Raw genomic sequence first — 17,673 nt, 5'->3', positions numbered from 1 at the left:
CAAGCCATGGCTTTTGAAGAGGGATAGCTTATCGCATGAAGGATTGTTAAATGAACTTCGTTTGGAACCTGTCAATTATTTCAATTACTTGCGAATGGATGAGCAAACCTACTCAGAATTGTTATCACTATTGACTCCATTAATTAAAAGACAAGATACCATCATGCGAAAAGCAATTTCACCCCATGAGAGGCTTACAGCGACCCTTCGTTTTTTAGCAACTGGGAGATCATATGAAGACTTAAAGTTTTCCACTTCGATCTCCCCCCAAGCTTTAGGAGTCATCATACCCGAAACCTGTGTCGCTATCTATAGAGTGCTTGCTAAGGATTATATGAAGGTAAGTGAAATACTGCTTCAATTACTTGAAATTTAATCAATATGTTTATGTGTTTACAATTAATGCATTAACTATGAAATTGTGAACCTTGAAAGTTAGAAAAATAAGTTGCTAGGTCCTCTTGTTGGTTGCCTGCAGAGCACTCTACAATTTGCTGAACGTCGGTTACTCGTTGCGAAATTATTGTATTTGGTCCAAGGAGCCCTCACTTGCCCTTGTAAATGGCATCGCTAATTATACGACAACATTCTTCGGCTTGTGTTGGGTCCATTTTTGCTAACTCTTGCACCCATGCTTTTGCATAATGAGTGAACTCTCTACTAGCTTCCTCTTTTGAGGCAATTTGCTTAAGAAGCAGATCTAGTACATCTTTTTGGTCTGCTTTCTTCCGTCGCTTTTGAGGCTGAGTTTCCTGAAACTCACGTTCAGTTGGGCCTGAAGACGGGCCGGGAGTTGGCCCTGAAGATGGGGTGGGAGTTGGGCCTGAAGACGGGCCAGGAGTTGGGCCTGAAGATGGGGTGGGAGTTGGGCCTGAAGATGGGCCGGGAGTTGGCACTGGAGACAGGCTAGGAGTTGGCACTGGAGACGGGCTAGGAGTTGGCACTGGAAACGGGCTGGGAGTTGGCACTGAAGACGGGGTAGGTGTTGGTGGTGCAGTCTGAAGAGTGGTCCATGCCCAACTCGAGTCCTCACCCTGCAGAAACAAAATGAATGATTCAGTGAATAAGAATACACAATAGGGAGTCACTCATACATGGACAAGTTAAAACAATGAATAAGAATACACAATAAGGAGTCACTCATACATGGACAAGTTAAAACAATGAATAAGAATACACAATAGGGAGTCATGCATACATGGACAAGTTAGGAAATGTTAGTTATAATATTGTTGTCAATTTGGCAAGGTGATAGAATTTTAATTGACATTTTTCGGTATTTCTTTACTGTCACACCAGCACCGAGTTTCATATTTATCTTTGCATATTTAAGTACAATGAAGCATTCTCAGACCTTTTTCAAGAATAACGTTTCCGTCGCAAATGCATACTTTTCGAGATATTTGACTTTGAGGTTCCCATTATTTTCTTATGGCAATAATTCCTTTTCAGATTTATTTACACTTTAACAGTGGAGTTTTGGCTAGTTAAGGTTAGGGTATGTTATTTTTTGTTAAGACAGGTTAAGTTAAGGTTTGGTCAAGGTTTAATTAAATAAACTAAAACAAAATTTTTGGGTTCCAAATTATTTTTTTCGTTTACTTTAATTAAACCTTAACTTAACATAACCTAGCCTAAAATGACTTAACCTAACCTAACCTAACCTTTTCTAAATCGTTGAATGCACTAAGCTAATTATTGCCATAGGAAAATAATGGGACCTTCAAAGTCAACTATCTCGAAAAATATGTATTTGCGACGGAAACGTTATTCTTAAAATTATAATGCTTCATTGTACCTAAATATGCAAAGAAAACTATGAAACTCGGTGATGGTGTGAAAGTAAAAATTTACCCATTTTTCATTTAACAGTAAATTAGAAATCAAACTAAAGTTTTCACACAGTATTATTTAGTCACTAATGTTGCAAAAATTGGTAAATCTAGGTACCTAATGGCCATGATTATATATATGATAACTTATTTTATTTCTTTTTCAGTTGCCAAAAGACGAAAATGGATGGAAAGCAATAGGACGAGAATTCGAAGTATGCTGGAACTTTCCCAACTGCCTCGGAGCGATCGATGGCAAACATATTGCAATAGTTCCCCCTCCTAACTCCGGTTCTTTCTACTATAATTATAAAGGTTTTCATAGTGTTGTTCTCTTGGCAATAGCAAATGCAAACTACGAATATCTGATGTGTGACGTTGGTACCAATGGTCGTATTTCTGATGGCGGAGTCTTGGATAACACTAGATTTGGAGAACTTCTCATAGAGGAAAAGCTAAATTCACCTGGCCTGAAAAGGCCAGACAACAGTTCAAAGATGCTACCCTACATGTTCGTGGGAGATGAGGCCCTTGCCTTGAGGAAGGATTTTTTGAAGTTCAAGGGAGTTGACAGAAGAATGACACGTATTTAATTACAGGCTTTCGAGGGCTCGAAGGGTGATTGAAAATGTGTTTGGCATTATGTCATCACGCTTTCGCGTTTTTTCTGCCCTGATAAATCTGAAAGTGAGTAATATAGATAAGGTTGTTTTAGGCTGTTGTGTTTTACATAACTACTTAAGGAAGAAAATTGGTGCAAGCTATTGTCCACTTGACAGTGAAGAAGATAATGCTGTGGAACAATGTAATTCATTTTGTCCTCTGCAACAAGGCCCAACAAGAAATTCCACTATGGCTGCTAAGCAAGTAAGGGATACTTTCATGGCCTATTTCAATGATGAAGGGGCTGTACCCTGGCAAGCGATCCAGGGATAATATGTAAGTTGGGTAAATGTGACTTTTGGGAGCCTAACCTAGCCTAACCTATGTGACTCCGCAGGTATGTGAAAAAAATAAAATAGGTTTTGACTCAATACAATTATAATGTGACCAATAAAGTGTTAACTTTACTTACTGTTTCATTGCTGTCCTCAACAAATGTAGTTTCATCCAACGAGCTGCAAGTAGCACGAGGAACATCTTGGTCCATCAAGAAATCAAATTAATGAAAATACCACAAACATGTAGATCTCATCTTCTGAGCCAGATTTTTTTGATTGCTCAACTTTCTTTTGTTCTTTCCGTACAGCACTGCGCATAGCATTTATCTTTTTCACTATCATATCTCGATCTGCATTCGGAATTTTCTCTCAGAATTTTTTCACGAGTTCCACGTAAGCCTCATTATTTTTATTCCTATTTGAATATTCGTGGCTTTTCACTTTCCACAAACACGGAAAACTTCTATACAGTTCTATTATTTCACTCAAAAATTCTCTAAGTTTATTTGCCATATTCTGAGATATGCACCTGAAAATAAACAACAAATCAATGAAATGATCTAATATATTTTTCAGCTAAACACGTGCTCTCGAGTTCCTTTAGTCAAAACTGAGCAAAGGTGATGAAAACACCCACTCACGGTTATGGTCTGCGTTATGGTACAGCCACAAGCCGCGAAAATATCGAGCACGTTGGATATTGTTATGTTATGGTTCCGTCCAACTGTGCAAACCAAAAAAATACCCACTCACGCTACATTAACTGCCCAATTATACTGAACCATACATGAACCGTAGTTATTTTACGTTGCGTGAATGGGGGGCTTTAATAATAACACCACGGTTTAAAAAACCAGACGTACTAAGGGCCAATTTCACAGTCTCTTGGTAACGTTCCCAAGCAAGAGCCTCACCAACCTGTTAACAGCCATTACCAACACCGATCCGATTTCACTGTCGTTTTCTTGGTTTCGGTAATCCCGAACCTGGTAATCATAACAAACCGAATACCTCTTATTCGGTAATGTTGGTATGCCGGAGCCCCCTTATTAGATAAAATGAGTCAGTTCATGACAAAAGAACTGACCACGCCAGCAATGAGAGAGAGAGAGAGAGAGAGAGAGAGAGAGAGAGAGAGAGAGAGAGAGAGAGAGAGGCATGGAAAATTGAAATACATCACTGGTGCCTTCAACACGCCATATCTATTCCCTGCAAACATGGTTACATTTTGTGTTTTAAATTCTTCCCTTTGAATATTTGTGTAACATTCGTCAAACTCTGTGTATGCCAACCAGTCACATAATAAATAATCTATTCCTCCCTTCCTCAATGCTGTACACAAACAATGTTAGACTGAAATATTTCGGATTTAATGGAAATAGCCCTAGCCTACTAATTTTGAGGCTAATTATTCATTTCACAGCAAAATTTTTTTTTTAATCATGATCTACCCATTGAAATTAAATTAATGAACTGATTTAACCTAAACCTAGCCTAAAGGAAACAAGCCTAGCCCTCTGATGGAAATGGTAATGTTATTTCAATATTATCTAATATTTCTCTTAGGTGACAAATTCCATACACCCTATGCATATGTGATGATTATTACAGTCTTTAAACAAGGAGGCATAGCAGATTAAATAAAGGACAGGTAGTGAAGTTTTCATCAGCTGGTGAAGTGAGTTCACGCTGCCATCCAAATTCTTCTTAAATTTTATCGTATTACTATTGTACCATACAAAATGTTGTTGTATTGTTAAATAATTTTAATATACGATTTAGGAAGTAGTACAACTGAAATAGGATAAGAACTTCTGACATTTGCAAGAAATAAATCCATTGGTATGCTCCACTGGGGAGGCCCCAAGCCATCGTTACCAAAGATTCCAATTTCTGGTAAGGGTCAAAACAACAACGCCGCGAAAAACGTCTGTGAAATCGCATTTGTTGTTGGTGATGGACATCACCACTCATTGGTAACGATCACAACAACAGGAAGCGACTGTGAAATAAGTCTAAGAATCAGTTACATTGGTATTAGTAACTACTAACACCACGTTTAAAAAATCAGCTTAAAAAATCGGGCCTTTGTGTAACATTCGCCAAACTCTGCGTATGCCAACCAGGCACATAAATAATTTATTTCTCCTCCTCAGTGTACACATACATTATTAGATTGAAATATTTTGGGTTTTATGGAAATAACACTAGCCTACTGATTTTAAGTCTACTTTTCCCAGCAATTTTTTTTTTTTTTTTATCATGATCTACCCATTGAAAGGATTAGCTATTGAATTAATTAATTGAATTAATCTAAACATAGCCTAATGGAAGCAAGCTTATCCCTCTGATGCAAATGGTAATGTATTCCAATATTTCAATATTTGTTGTTGGTGGTGGACATCACTCATTGGTAATAATCACAACAACAGGAAACGACTGTGAAATAGCCCCCAAGTGCTTTGACACCCCCCCCCAACTTTTTTTTTTTTTTATTAACTTTTCCAACATTCACGGTCTTAGATCTAATTTTTAATCTGTAGAACACCACCTCTCCTCTACTAAACCTCATCTTTTCCTCACTGAAACACAAGTGTTTGAGGCAACTGACAGTAACCCCTTTTCTTTTCCTTACTACTTTCTCTATCCTCATTTTCAATCCAAAGCTGGATGTGTCCAAGTGCACAATGACTTAACTTGCATTTGTGCCCACGCTCTTGAATCTTCCAAGATTTCCACCATCTGGCTACGACTGCAGAGTCACTCAAACTAAATTTATCTGTGCTGTATACCTCTCATCTAACTCCTATGACTATAAGAAATTTTTTGGCTACTTAACTTCCAAAATGGAGCACATTCAGACTCACTTTCGTTTTGCAGAGATCTCCATTCTAGTGTGAAGACTGACAGCAGATTTTGAAGCAGCACTTTGGCAAGCAGTACATACTATTCTTCCAGGTGTTGTGATGCAGGGCTGCTTGTTCCACTGGAACCAAGCCATCTACCAGAAGATGCAGAACTTTGGCACACAGGTTGCCTACCATGACAAGACTGATGTGCATCATTTCTGTCATCAGCTGATGGCACTGCCTTTGTTACCAGAAGTTTGTTATTACCACAAATTCCTGCCCTTCCCTCAGCTGCCTCAAATGAACTAGCTCCCCACCACCTAAGTCATCTCCTACATGACTGGGTGCAGGGCTTATTATGGGTTACAAGTCCATTTTTGACTCATGCACCCTTTTTACCAATGGTCATAACACCAGGTCACACAAATGAGGTCACCAGTCTGTTTTACCCACTCACAGAGAAGAGAAATACAACAACATTTAACTCCCACAGCTGAGAAATGATTGACATGTCTAGGGAGAGACAATCACAATGAGACAACATATACAGTCAAGATACAATACCCTACAGAAAACTGCCCTAATAACAGATCACCCACTTCCAGCAAGGTATTTTAACACTTTCTCTGCCCAGTAATGCAGTGTCCCTCTCCCTTGAAAGGAAGAGAGATAAATTACTGCATAGCAGTTCAAAAGAATCCTCTGCATCAAAAAAGGGCACTGGGGATGCCTCCCTGATCACAGTAACATTTAACATTACACAAATACAGATGTGTGCCCTCACATGAACAGGAGGGTAATTCACCCCTCACAGTAATAGAGATCAGCCTGCACACACATGCAGCCAAGTTGTCATGTCCCTGAATATGGAATGCGATATAACTAACTACACTCCTTGGCAAACTGCTATGGAGACTCCTATGCTACTTAGATAGGCCAGGGTGTACAGCCATTAATTACTCACTTATCCCCTTAAAGCAAATGACCCGTCTAGCTGTAATCCCTTCCCAGTCTCCTCCAGACAACACTGTCTACCTTCTGACTATACATCTGTCTAGTGTGGTGGCTAACTATAGGGATGCTGGGCAATGCTATCCCACTCTGCTACTATGGGGGCAGGTACAAGAGAGGGGGTGGGGTGGCAACATACATACATACATACATCCCCACTGCCTCATGTACACTGCAAGCTGATGCAATAAGACATTTTTCTTTTGAAAATTATAGTGACTAAACTATGAGGCCTGGATGAATTCCTCATGATCTCTGGAGGATTTGCGGTGAAATGAATGGGCCAGCCCCCAAAAGCCATCTGATTAATCATTGATTCTGATCAATCAGCATTAACTGTGATTTTTATAAATCTATATTTCAATTATCTTGTGATATAATGAATTTATATCTGTGATTGTTTTGAAAATAATAGCTGTGAACAATGAAATCTGATGTAATAATATATGTCTAAGAATGTCTAAGAATGTCCATGGGTATCTATTAGTCCATGAGGGTCTAGGAACAGCTTGTGTCCAAGGGTGTCTATGAACAGTCCATGTCTATGAAGGATTTTTTTTTTTTTCTATGAATGTTCTGTCTATGAATAGTCCTAGTGAAAGAAACCACCATTTTCAGGGACCCTGTTGGTATACAAAAGCACCTTTGCATTGCACTGAGATACGTAGCTTGCTACCTTTTAATTACTTTAGATTCTTGGTAAAACAAATATTTTCTGGCATAATTGTGCAGATCTGAATGTAAAATAATGTAGTTAAAGGTTAGGTGGCAGCCACGATGAGAATGAGTCTTTTGGATAGTTGGCTGGCTTTGATACTGGCAGGATCTCTGATGTTTACATTCAGATAGTGGTACATATTTTTCAATCTGAACTTGAAATACTTTGAATTTTATTTTCTTTCTCTTAACATCATGTGCACACACATACTTATACAACATAATTTACAATTATTACAATCTCTAGAATTACAATTATGTGCTTCACCCAAATTGCTACTTCACTAGAATACTCAGCAAAAAAATTATGGACAGCACCACAGCCGCACACTCTTCCACACACAACTCAAGGACACCAGCGAAGCCCAGTTCACACATAAGTGGATGGGAGTAACATCATAATAGAAGCAGAGACCAGGTGCAGAATACGCAAAAATGTACTAGCGTGAACCAGCCTTAAGGAAACAGCAGCCCACAGCTGTACAGTGATCACAAACAAACAACACCACCGCACAGGCAGTCAGAGCACCAGACAGGAGCTGCAGCCTGTTGGCCCCATACCCGCCATGGAGGACTCAGCCAGCAGAGAGGAGGTACCACTATGACAGGGGCAAGCAGAAGGTTAAGGGAAAGGTGACGGCAATATGATAAAACACTCCTGAAGCATCATTAACTTAAATTATAGAGGTACCATGCATCCATGTACTGAAATACCAGAAAACTTAGGACTACCCATGTGACCCGATCGGCAGTGCGTCGTCAAAAGTATACACACTACAGCACAAAGGAACTACACTTTGTAACTGTAAAGGTATGTAAGAAAACTGTGGTGCTTCAGAACCTGAGAATCCATGCAAAGAAGAGAAAGGCAAGTATAATAAAAGTCGATATGATATATAGGGCTTCCAATATGGCAGACACAAATGTAAAGCTAGAGTAGGAGAAATAACCCATCCATGTGTTGTCTGCCAGGATGAGTACAACACAGGCATAAAGTGTAGCTCCTGCAATAAGTGGTGCCACTACTCCTGCACCCTGATGCTCATTTTTGCTTGGTAATATTAATGTCCACGCAGAAAATTCACCTGCTGCCCATGTCCACAGAATCTTACTCTGACTTCCAGACACAAGTGAAACAAATAAAAAAAGAGACATGGAAGGAGGAGGGAACACAGAGGAGAGGGAAAAAAGATCACTGGAACTGGGGAAAACTGTTTACCTGACAACACCTCATGAAACAGTGGACTTAAGAAGGGCCAGTGATACAGGGCTGGGTGATACACCTGTAGTAGATATGGACCCGAGTCTAGTGGCACAGCCCCCCAGTAATGAAGATCCATCATCATCAAGCCCTTCACTACAGGATATATTGACCCATCAGGCTAGTCGTAAATCACATTCACACAACACTAGCACAGCCAACGAAGCTAAGCCTGGGCCAGACCAGTCTAAACCTCCCAGCAACGGATTAACGGTAAACACACAGATAGCTAATCCCACAAGTGAGGCAGATGAGAGCCATACCAGAAATAAAAGTACAAATAAGACAAAACAGCACAAGATCTGTTGCTTTTACCGAGAAAACACCTGTAGAAATGGCAGAAAAGAAGGGGATAGTAACCATGAACATCTCAAACCATGTCCTAAACTACTGCATTTGGTTATGACATGGTCTATGGATGCAACCTAGGAAGATGCCCTGTCATCCAAAACTATGCAGAAATTCAGTGAAGGAAAGACTGTGCAGCAACCAACATTGTCATTTTGTATATCTAAGAGGAATGGTTCAAAACGTCATGACAATGAATCCAGGTTGTTGGTCCAATTCAAGCTAACTCACAACAAGAAAATTTAGCCAATAACAGGCCAAACAAATTTTTTTTTTTAACCGATCCAAACACTGCAAGAGGAAATAACAGTAAAGATGGACACACAATTAGGCACAGTTAGTGGAAATAAGAAATCAGTTACTAGCCCAGAGGGGGATGCCACAACCTCAAGCAGTTGGTCATTTCATGCCCAGACCTCAAGCAATGACTTTGGCATATTAGAAAAATGCTCACCGGGAACATACAAGGGCTGTTCCCAATTGGAAATCCAAAGGTCCCCTATGTTAGTGATATAGCAGAGGAGAAAGGATTCATACTATGGCCCTTGTTAAGTGACATCTCACTGGTGGAATAACTAATGAAGAAATTGTCATTGTGAACTACACTATTTGGGAACAGACAGGAGTGATTGCTCTCATGGAAGCGTAGTAAGTTATTTATGATCTGACTTAGCCTTAAATTTAGAGTAAGTGGTGTCATAGTCAAATGGAACATGTGAACTGATGGATATCCATATAAGAGATACAAATACTCTAGCATTCACAGTGTACCGGCCTCCTAACTCCAATGAGCTGAGTTTCAAAAAAAAAAAATTAAGGAGAAAATTCAAGAATCTGTCAACTGAAATTTTAATAACTGGTGACTTCAATTTCCCTCAGATTAATTGAAAAAACAGATTAATTCTAGGTGGCACCTGACAGAATGCTGCTCAGGCACAGCAAATGCTTGACCTAATGGCACTCATAGTGTACCGGCCTCCTAACTCCAATTAGCCGAGTTTCAGAAAAATTAAGGAGAAAATTCAAGAAAAATAAATGACAACTCTAATCTGTCAACTGATATTCTGATAACTGGTGACTTCAATTTCCCTCAGATTAACTTGAAAAACAGATTCATTTTAGGTGGCACCTGACAGAGCGTTGCTCAGGCACAGCAAATGCTTGACCTAATAGAGGAATGCCACCTGACACAACACATCCAGGAGCCAACCAGAATCAATAACATCCTATACCTGGTAATAACAAAAAATTATGATATACTGCACAACTATAGCACACAGGACACAGTCCTCTCAGACCACAGGCTGGTAAATGTCTGTGTGTATTCAGCAAGACCTGACCACCATAGAAACAGCACTCAAAGTAACCAGTCACTGCAGGGTTTATGTACATAAAGTGAATTTCTACAGCACAAACATTGACTGGTAAGAAATTCAGAAGACCTTAGGCAATATAAACTGAGAACAGGAACTTAAAAATAAAGACCCAGAAGAGATGATAACCATCCTTCTAGATGTATACCTCAACATCAGCCAACTCTATCTTCCTGTCTGGAAAAACAAAACAAGTGCTGCAAAGAGAATCCCTTGGGACTGAAGGATACTGATTGAAGAAGAGAAAATTTACAACGAAGAAAGTACTGTTAGCAAGAAATGAAGACAACGTCAAACTACTTAAAGAAGAATTGTTTGAAATAGAAGTAAAAAAATTGAATCACACAGCAAAGAAAAAAAAAGATGAGAGGAAACCAGGGTTATTGCTGCAATAAAAAGAAATGGCAAAATATTTCTTTAGTTATGCAAAGAAAAACAAAAGTAGGGGAGGGGGAGTTGGGTTGGGGGAGGGCCTGGGGGGGCTAGCTAGCTACCCTCCACAGAATAAAAAACCTTGCAACATTTTGTAAATATGTACTGCAGCGTGCAGACGAGAGCTTATCAGTTTACACGACTGGGTGCACTTTCTGGGTGTATGATTGCTTAGTGCTTACAATGGATCCTACAGACACAGCCCATGACTTTATAGACAACCTTGATGAAGATTTAGCAGATGTGATAGGTGATTTGAAAGTGACGAAGAAGTGGACAATGACATAGATTATGAAGAGTGGCTCCTACAGAGAAATAGCAAGACATTAGTAAGAAACAGGTTAGTTAATCAATTGACTAGTTGTTTAGATGAAAGTAAATATAATTATGTATTATTAGGCAACCTGTGGGAATATAAAATCACAGTAGAGAAACCACTGAGAAACTCAGATAAAGAGAAATTCATAATATGGGCCAATATTATGGAAGGTAGACCAACTGTGAATATATCTAGTGTTGTAGAATGTTTGATAGGAGATGTGAGGTTAATAAATTCAGAAGAAATGGCATGGGACTTGTTCATGATATCTGATATGATTTCCAATATTGTGCACCATACTAATCAGAAAAGTGAAGGTATAATTGCAGAAATTTTGCAGAGGCTTTCAAATAATTGTAATCTCCCACCACACATCAAGGTAACAGATTCCATTGAAAAGTTTTTTTTTGGTTTGTTGTATGCACGTGGTTCATTAAGCTGAAACAAATTAATATAAAGCACTTTTCAGAGAAGAATTTGGTCCCCCTGTATTTGGTGCAGTAATGTCTGTGAATAGATTTGGATTTTTACATGCAAACCTAACTTTTGACAGCATTGATACCAGACATCAGAGATGGCTACATGACCGGTTTGCTGCAGTCAGGGATCTTAAAAATTTTAATGATAATGCCTGTTCAGTGTCAGAGCCAGGTGACTCCTTGACCATTGATGAAACTTTCTATTCTTGTAGAAATCAAATAGGATTCAGGCAGCACAATAAGAGCAAACCTAAATGGTATGGCCTGTTGTATAAATTTGTGAACACGATAAGAATGCTAATCACCTTTAGGACGATAGTATACTCAGGTAAATCTTCCAGAGAGCTTAAACCCCACTACATTTTTGGGTCATTTCCATCATTGAAGATTCTTGTAAGTTAGATACAAGGATTTGTAGACCTTAATGGTAGTCTGGACAGACTGTGTACCAACTTAGAGTTGTTTGAGTGGCTTCAAACACAAGGTACTGCCGGGGTAGGTACTGTAGATTGCATGAGAATAGGCATATGACCAGAGATAAAGGCAGTCACTGGAAGAGAAGAGGTCATATCAGGTGTACCGGACTAAAGATAAGGAGGAAATGACTAAATTCTTATGTAGTACCCACGAAAAGTAATGGTAAGAAAAAGTATTGCTTCTCAGTACAGTCCTCCCTATAATATTAAGAATTACCAAGGATGGTGGTTCAAGAAAGCCAGCCAAATATAAATTGTATGATTTCATTAATGGAGGAATTGACATAATAGATCAGAGAATAATTTTTTTACTGTGCACACAAAATCTTGCTTATGGACAGTGAATGCCCTAGCATACATTCTTGACACTGCCAGGGTAAATTCAGAGTTTATTTATTTAAAACTAATGTTCACCCTAGAAAATGTACATCACTTACATGCAGGATTAGCATTAAATCGTCCCCCTCAAAAAAATAAGAAATAAATAAAATAAATAAATAGATAAATAGCTTGTTTTTTTTTTTTTGTTTTTTTTTAATCATGATTTTGTTCTATATTATATTGATGACTTGACTTGACTACTTTTACATTTTTATGTATATGTACATATATAGACTTAAGTCTATATATGTACATATACATAAAAATGTAAAAGTAGTCAAGTCTGACCCATTCATTTCCTGTAAAGCACAAGTTAACACAGGCTTTGTCTAACTGGACCAACCTATGTCAGCATGCATGACCTAAACAAGTGAGTTTCTTTGTTACTGTACGTAAAGCATATGTACCTCATGTCATTATTCCTCGGTAATCATTAGTGAAATGTTCAATAGTTTTCTGTTTGCATGAAGACTTGTAATATGTATAAGTATCAGTATTCAGTGCTATATTAAACACCAAAGCCAATGCTCACTTGTTAGTAGAGTGTGGTTAACCCACTGGTCACCTGCGGGTGTCACTCATGGCCAAGTCGCACACAGACAAAGACAGGCAGAATGGTGACCAAGGTAAATTCTTTAATTTTGTAGTAAAAACTGATTGTCATAGTGCCATGTTGATTGCATGTATTGTTGATGAATACTGTAATATGTTGAAAGTGTTTATTATCAGTGTATAATGTTATTTTGTAAGAAATTGAGACCGAGAACTTGTTTGCAGCTCTTAATGGTCATGCCTACCTCATCAATAAATGTCAAGAAAGAGACTTGCCTTTTCTCAGTAACAGGACAGTTCAGCAGTGGTGCAATTCAGCGACGTTGTCGATCCGCCCAAAGTCATGTCCCTGTCAAAACACCCCAGAATTTTCTGTCGAATCACCCTTTATATATAAGTTGATAAATATACATAATATAATATATTATCACCTAACATAATATTATAATAAAATGACATAACATATGTTTCTGATTTGTGATGCAGATTCAGGACTCATAATTACGTATTTATATCCAGAATAGCACGAATAATCAGTTACTTCCATTCCCCTGTCTGTCTCACTCATGTGTAAAAATGAATTCTTGAATGAAACTATTCAAATCCATACGGTTCAGGTTCATGATTCAGGTTTCCTATTCATTGGGTTCCATTCCCTTGTCTGTCTCACTCTCGCTTACTGGATGCTACAGAGGAGACTACTACTCATTTGATATATTAATATTAACCTAATTAAGAATGATCGTAAGGAAGCTGCACATGGACAGCCTATAACTGGCCTATAACTACATATAGTCCATTATATCTTTCTTTACCTTGTAATTTTGTATAGAAGTACACTTTTGTCTGTTGTATACACTTTGCATTTTTACCAGTTGTGTGTGCATTTTTTTTTTTTTTTGCCAGTTGTGTGTTGTATATTTTTTCTATTATGTTTGTAGGGTTGTACACTTTTGTTTGTTGTACACACTTTGCATTTTTAGCGGTTGTGTTCTTGTATTGCATGTAGGGTTGTTCCTTACCCATGCATCACCTGCCAAAGGGAAGTTCGACCTAAGCAGCAAGCCTCCAGTATGATGGGTGTGAACAGTGGCAGAACCGCACCTGCCACACTGGCATTTCCCAGGAAGAGTACAGACAAGCTGTGCAGTCAAAGATAGACATCCAGTGGACTTGCACAGGATGTGGTGATGTCTCTACTGTATCCACTACCACTTCACTAACACAACCTGCAACACCCTCTACCATGTCACTGACACAACCAGCTACCACTTCACTAACACAACCAGAAACACCAGCTACCACTCCATTAACACAACCAGAAACACCAGCACCAGTTACACTTCCATCTACCAGCACACCTACTGCATCACTACCTCGACTTGTTTCATCAATGTATGACTCCTCCTCTGCTTCTGACTCAGAGTCACCCTCAGATTTCCTAGCAATAACACACTTATCCTCCATACTCCATCCTCCATCCTCATATTTGAATGCAGACTTTTCACCAGATGCCAACTTCTTTCCTTCCTCCCCACCTCCAACAGCATTACCAACATCGATGGAACTTCAACCTACTTCTCCTGATGTAAATAATACCCACCTGTAATTTCATTCATTCACCCATCCTTACATGAAGAGTCAAACCTGGAACCCATTACTCCTGTTCCAGATGAGATACTACCAGAATCTCCATGGTTGTTGGAGGATCAAAGCATGGAGAAGACATCCTTTTCAGTCGTGGTTACTCGTATAACAAGGATGGCAAAGTTAACAAGAAAGGTGACCAATGTTGGAGATGTACTGTCCGCAACAAGTCTGTGAACCGCCTTGCTTCTATCACCCAGCATGGTGAAACGTTCAAGATAGGGGCTCATCCTCATAGATGTTCTCCGAGAGACTATGCCCTGCCTGCTGCTAACATCAAAGCCTATGTGTGACAACAAGGAAAAGAGCGCCCATTTGCTTCAGGATCGACCCTTGCAAAAGAAGCAGTACACAGACACCTGCCAGCTGGTGTACCTTTGTCCAGCATGCTGAAGATGTCATCCATTGTTCGCACCACCAATCGTCTACATTAGGCAAGGAGACCAAAACAGCTGAAGGATCTGAACTTCACTTGGGTAACAGAAGAACTGCCCGACAATTTTGTACAGCATGATATGACAGTAGGATCTGCCCACCATGTGATCATGTTCACTTCCCTGCTTCTTTCCCTTCTTTCCAAGACAAAGATGTGGTATGTGGATGCAACTTTTAAGGCAGTCCAGCAACCATTTCAGCAGTTGTGGAGCATCCACAGTTTTATTCGGCAAGGTGACAACATGAAGCAGGTGCCTCTTGTTTATGTCCTGATGTCATGTAGAAGTAAAGAGAATCACACAAAGATTTTGGATTACATCATGGAAAGAATTCCCAGTAATTTATTCAAGAGAGTTGTCATGGATTTTGAGTCTGCTGTGTAGGAAGCCTTCCAGAGAGTAAAACCCGAAGTCACCCTTACTGGATGTTGCTTTCATTAGACCCAGGCAGTGTGGAAAAAGATTAACGAATTAGGATTAGCTCCATCATACTGTAGAAAGAAGAACACAAGTAGGTTCCTACGTCAACTTATGTGTCTTCAGTTCTTACGAGCAGAGCAGATATGATCTACCTTCAATGAGTTCAGGAATATAGTGGCAGAAAGTCATACAATAGCCCTCCATAGCCTGTTCGAGTACATCAAAGACACTTGGATAGAAGGACGTTTGTGGACACCCAGTAGCTGGTCAGTCTTTGGCCTAGCAATAATAATTTGAACATTTTGTGTAGCAAACATCGGAATGTGAACGTGTATGAGCCAATAGAGGTTTTGCATGAAGAAGCAAAGCTTGTAAATATCCAGTGCCTTTTAATGTCAGAGGGCAAGCTGCAAAGGTACCAAAGACAGACATACAAGGATTACCAGAAAAAATTTTTTGACATGTGGCAAGAGTACAAAGATGGTGAGCTACAGCCTCAAGATTTACTTCGCCATGTCTCCCAGTATCACCATCCTCATTATACTAGGTCATCGGATGAAAATGTGGAAATGTAGGTTTTAAGTGTATAACTTTTACTGTACAATAAAGTATTTTATCCTGTGTTATCTGAATAATGATAAATAAATAAATAACATGAATATCCTAATGTTGATTTTAGCAGAACCATCGAATTGCCCAAGACTGGAAAATATCCACACCGTCGAATCATCCAAGACAGACCGTCGAATTGTAGTTCTGTCGAAATGTCCTGTATTCCCTTTCCTCGACCCTACGATGATGGGTGTGATCAGTAAAACAGATCATCTGAGAGCTAATGAAGACCTGCCGGTGCGGCTACAGTAAGAACTCGTCCTACAAGCAAGAAATTGGCTCCACTTGAAACCATAATAAGAGTGACTTAAGCCTGACTTAAGCCTGTAGGTTGACCTCTGAGGCCCCGGGGTCAGCTTTACCCTTGACGACAACCACTCCCTTCTATCCACAGTGCCTCACCACTATTTTGTAGAACCCATGGTCACAGGCAAGAAAGTATAATAGTATGTATGTGCACTGAATTGAGTAGCCTAAGTGAACGAAAATTACCCACAATTAGTTAGTATTAGTGATAATTACACAATTAAGTTGTTAAATATGTCTGATACTGAGGAAATTAATGCCATAGATGGCCTTAGGGAAGGTGAGGATGAGCGAATAGACAAGGGTCAAGCTTATAATGAAGAAGTTAGTGTCAGGGGATGAGTGCTGACCTACAAAGAAAGGGAATATCAAGTCATTGTAACCAAGGGAAGAGTAGAGTTCTGTAAGCGTAAATGGAGCAGTGTTACCAGCAAAATTAAGAAAGGACTAAACATTGTAATTTGCCCCTTTGATTAGAGCCCATGTCAAATGAAGTAATAGAGGCATTTCATCAGTATTATGTGGAATACACAAAACTGGTGGAACTAGAGCCAGAAAGGTCAGAGGAACTAAATAAAGAGCTGGAACACAACCGAGTTTACCATGAAATATTAGAAAGTATAGAATATAAAAGAAAAAAGTTAGAGTGACAAAAGAAAAATTTGTTCTAGCAAATGGTCTAGACATTCTAGAATCTCATCTACTTGATCATGTTCATCAGCACAAAGAAAGCAAGAAGCAGCAGCAAAGGTAGCCAGACTTAGAAAGAAAATGGAATATCATGATAGTTTAGCAGAGGCAGAGGTTATGTTAGCTAAGACAAAAGCAGAGGCAGAAGCAATGTTCTCAAAGAAAAAGAAAAGAAAGAGATTTAGCAGTCGCTAGTGCAGAACTTAATGTTCTTAGCTTAGTTGAAGAAGTAAAAATGCTTCCAGGTGATGATGAAAGTGTAGGGAAGCAAAGTTATCTTCAACAATACATAGAATCACAAAATGAAATGAAAGCACAAGCAATTGCAAATCAACAAAGTGACAATGCTATGTCTCACAAATATGTTACATTCCATGACCTACAGGAACCTACCTCCTGCAATAGAGATAATGAATTGATAACAAATGAAGTAGATGGACAAATAGTGGACCTCAAGCAATGAATCTCAACCCTACAGCTCAAAGTTTTGTACCAAGTTCTCTTAGACACACTCATGATGTCAACATGCCTAATAATGTGAGACAGAATCATCAAGCTTTTTCACATCCTGGGGGAACTTTTGCAATTAATGT

At 39.1% G+C, this 17,673-nt stretch overlaps 1 protein-coding gene across 1 annotated transcript; it reads right to left on the bottom strand.

Moving 5' to 3' along the window:
* Positions 1 to 283: 283 nt before the first annotated feature.
* On the bottom strand, positions 284 to 3,308 carry LOC135116056 (putative uncharacterized protein DDB_G0290521). Its single transcript, XM_064033269.1, has 2 exons — positions 2,908 to 3,308; positions 284 to 1,034 (listed from the first exon to the last, which is right to left on the bottom strand). Exons 1-2 carry the CDS (start codon positions 2,980 to 2,982, stop codon positions 546 to 548), a joined length of 564 nt encoding a protein of 187 aa, XP_063889339.1. The 5' UTR covers positions 2,983 to 3,308; the 3' UTR covers positions 284 to 545.
* Between the last annotated feature and the right edge of the window lie 14,365 nt (positions 3,309 to 17,673).

Source organism: Scylla paramamosain, chromosome 30, assembly GCF_035594125.1.
Source record: "Scylla paramamosain isolate STU-SP2022 chromosome 30, ASM3559412v1, whole genome shotgun sequence".
Lineage (NCBI taxonomy): Eukaryota > Metazoa > Arthropoda > Malacostraca > Decapoda > Portunidae > Scylla > Scylla paramamosain.
The sequence above is the reverse complement of the archived record's forward strand: the minus strand, read 5'-3'. Positions and strand labels throughout refer to the sequence as shown.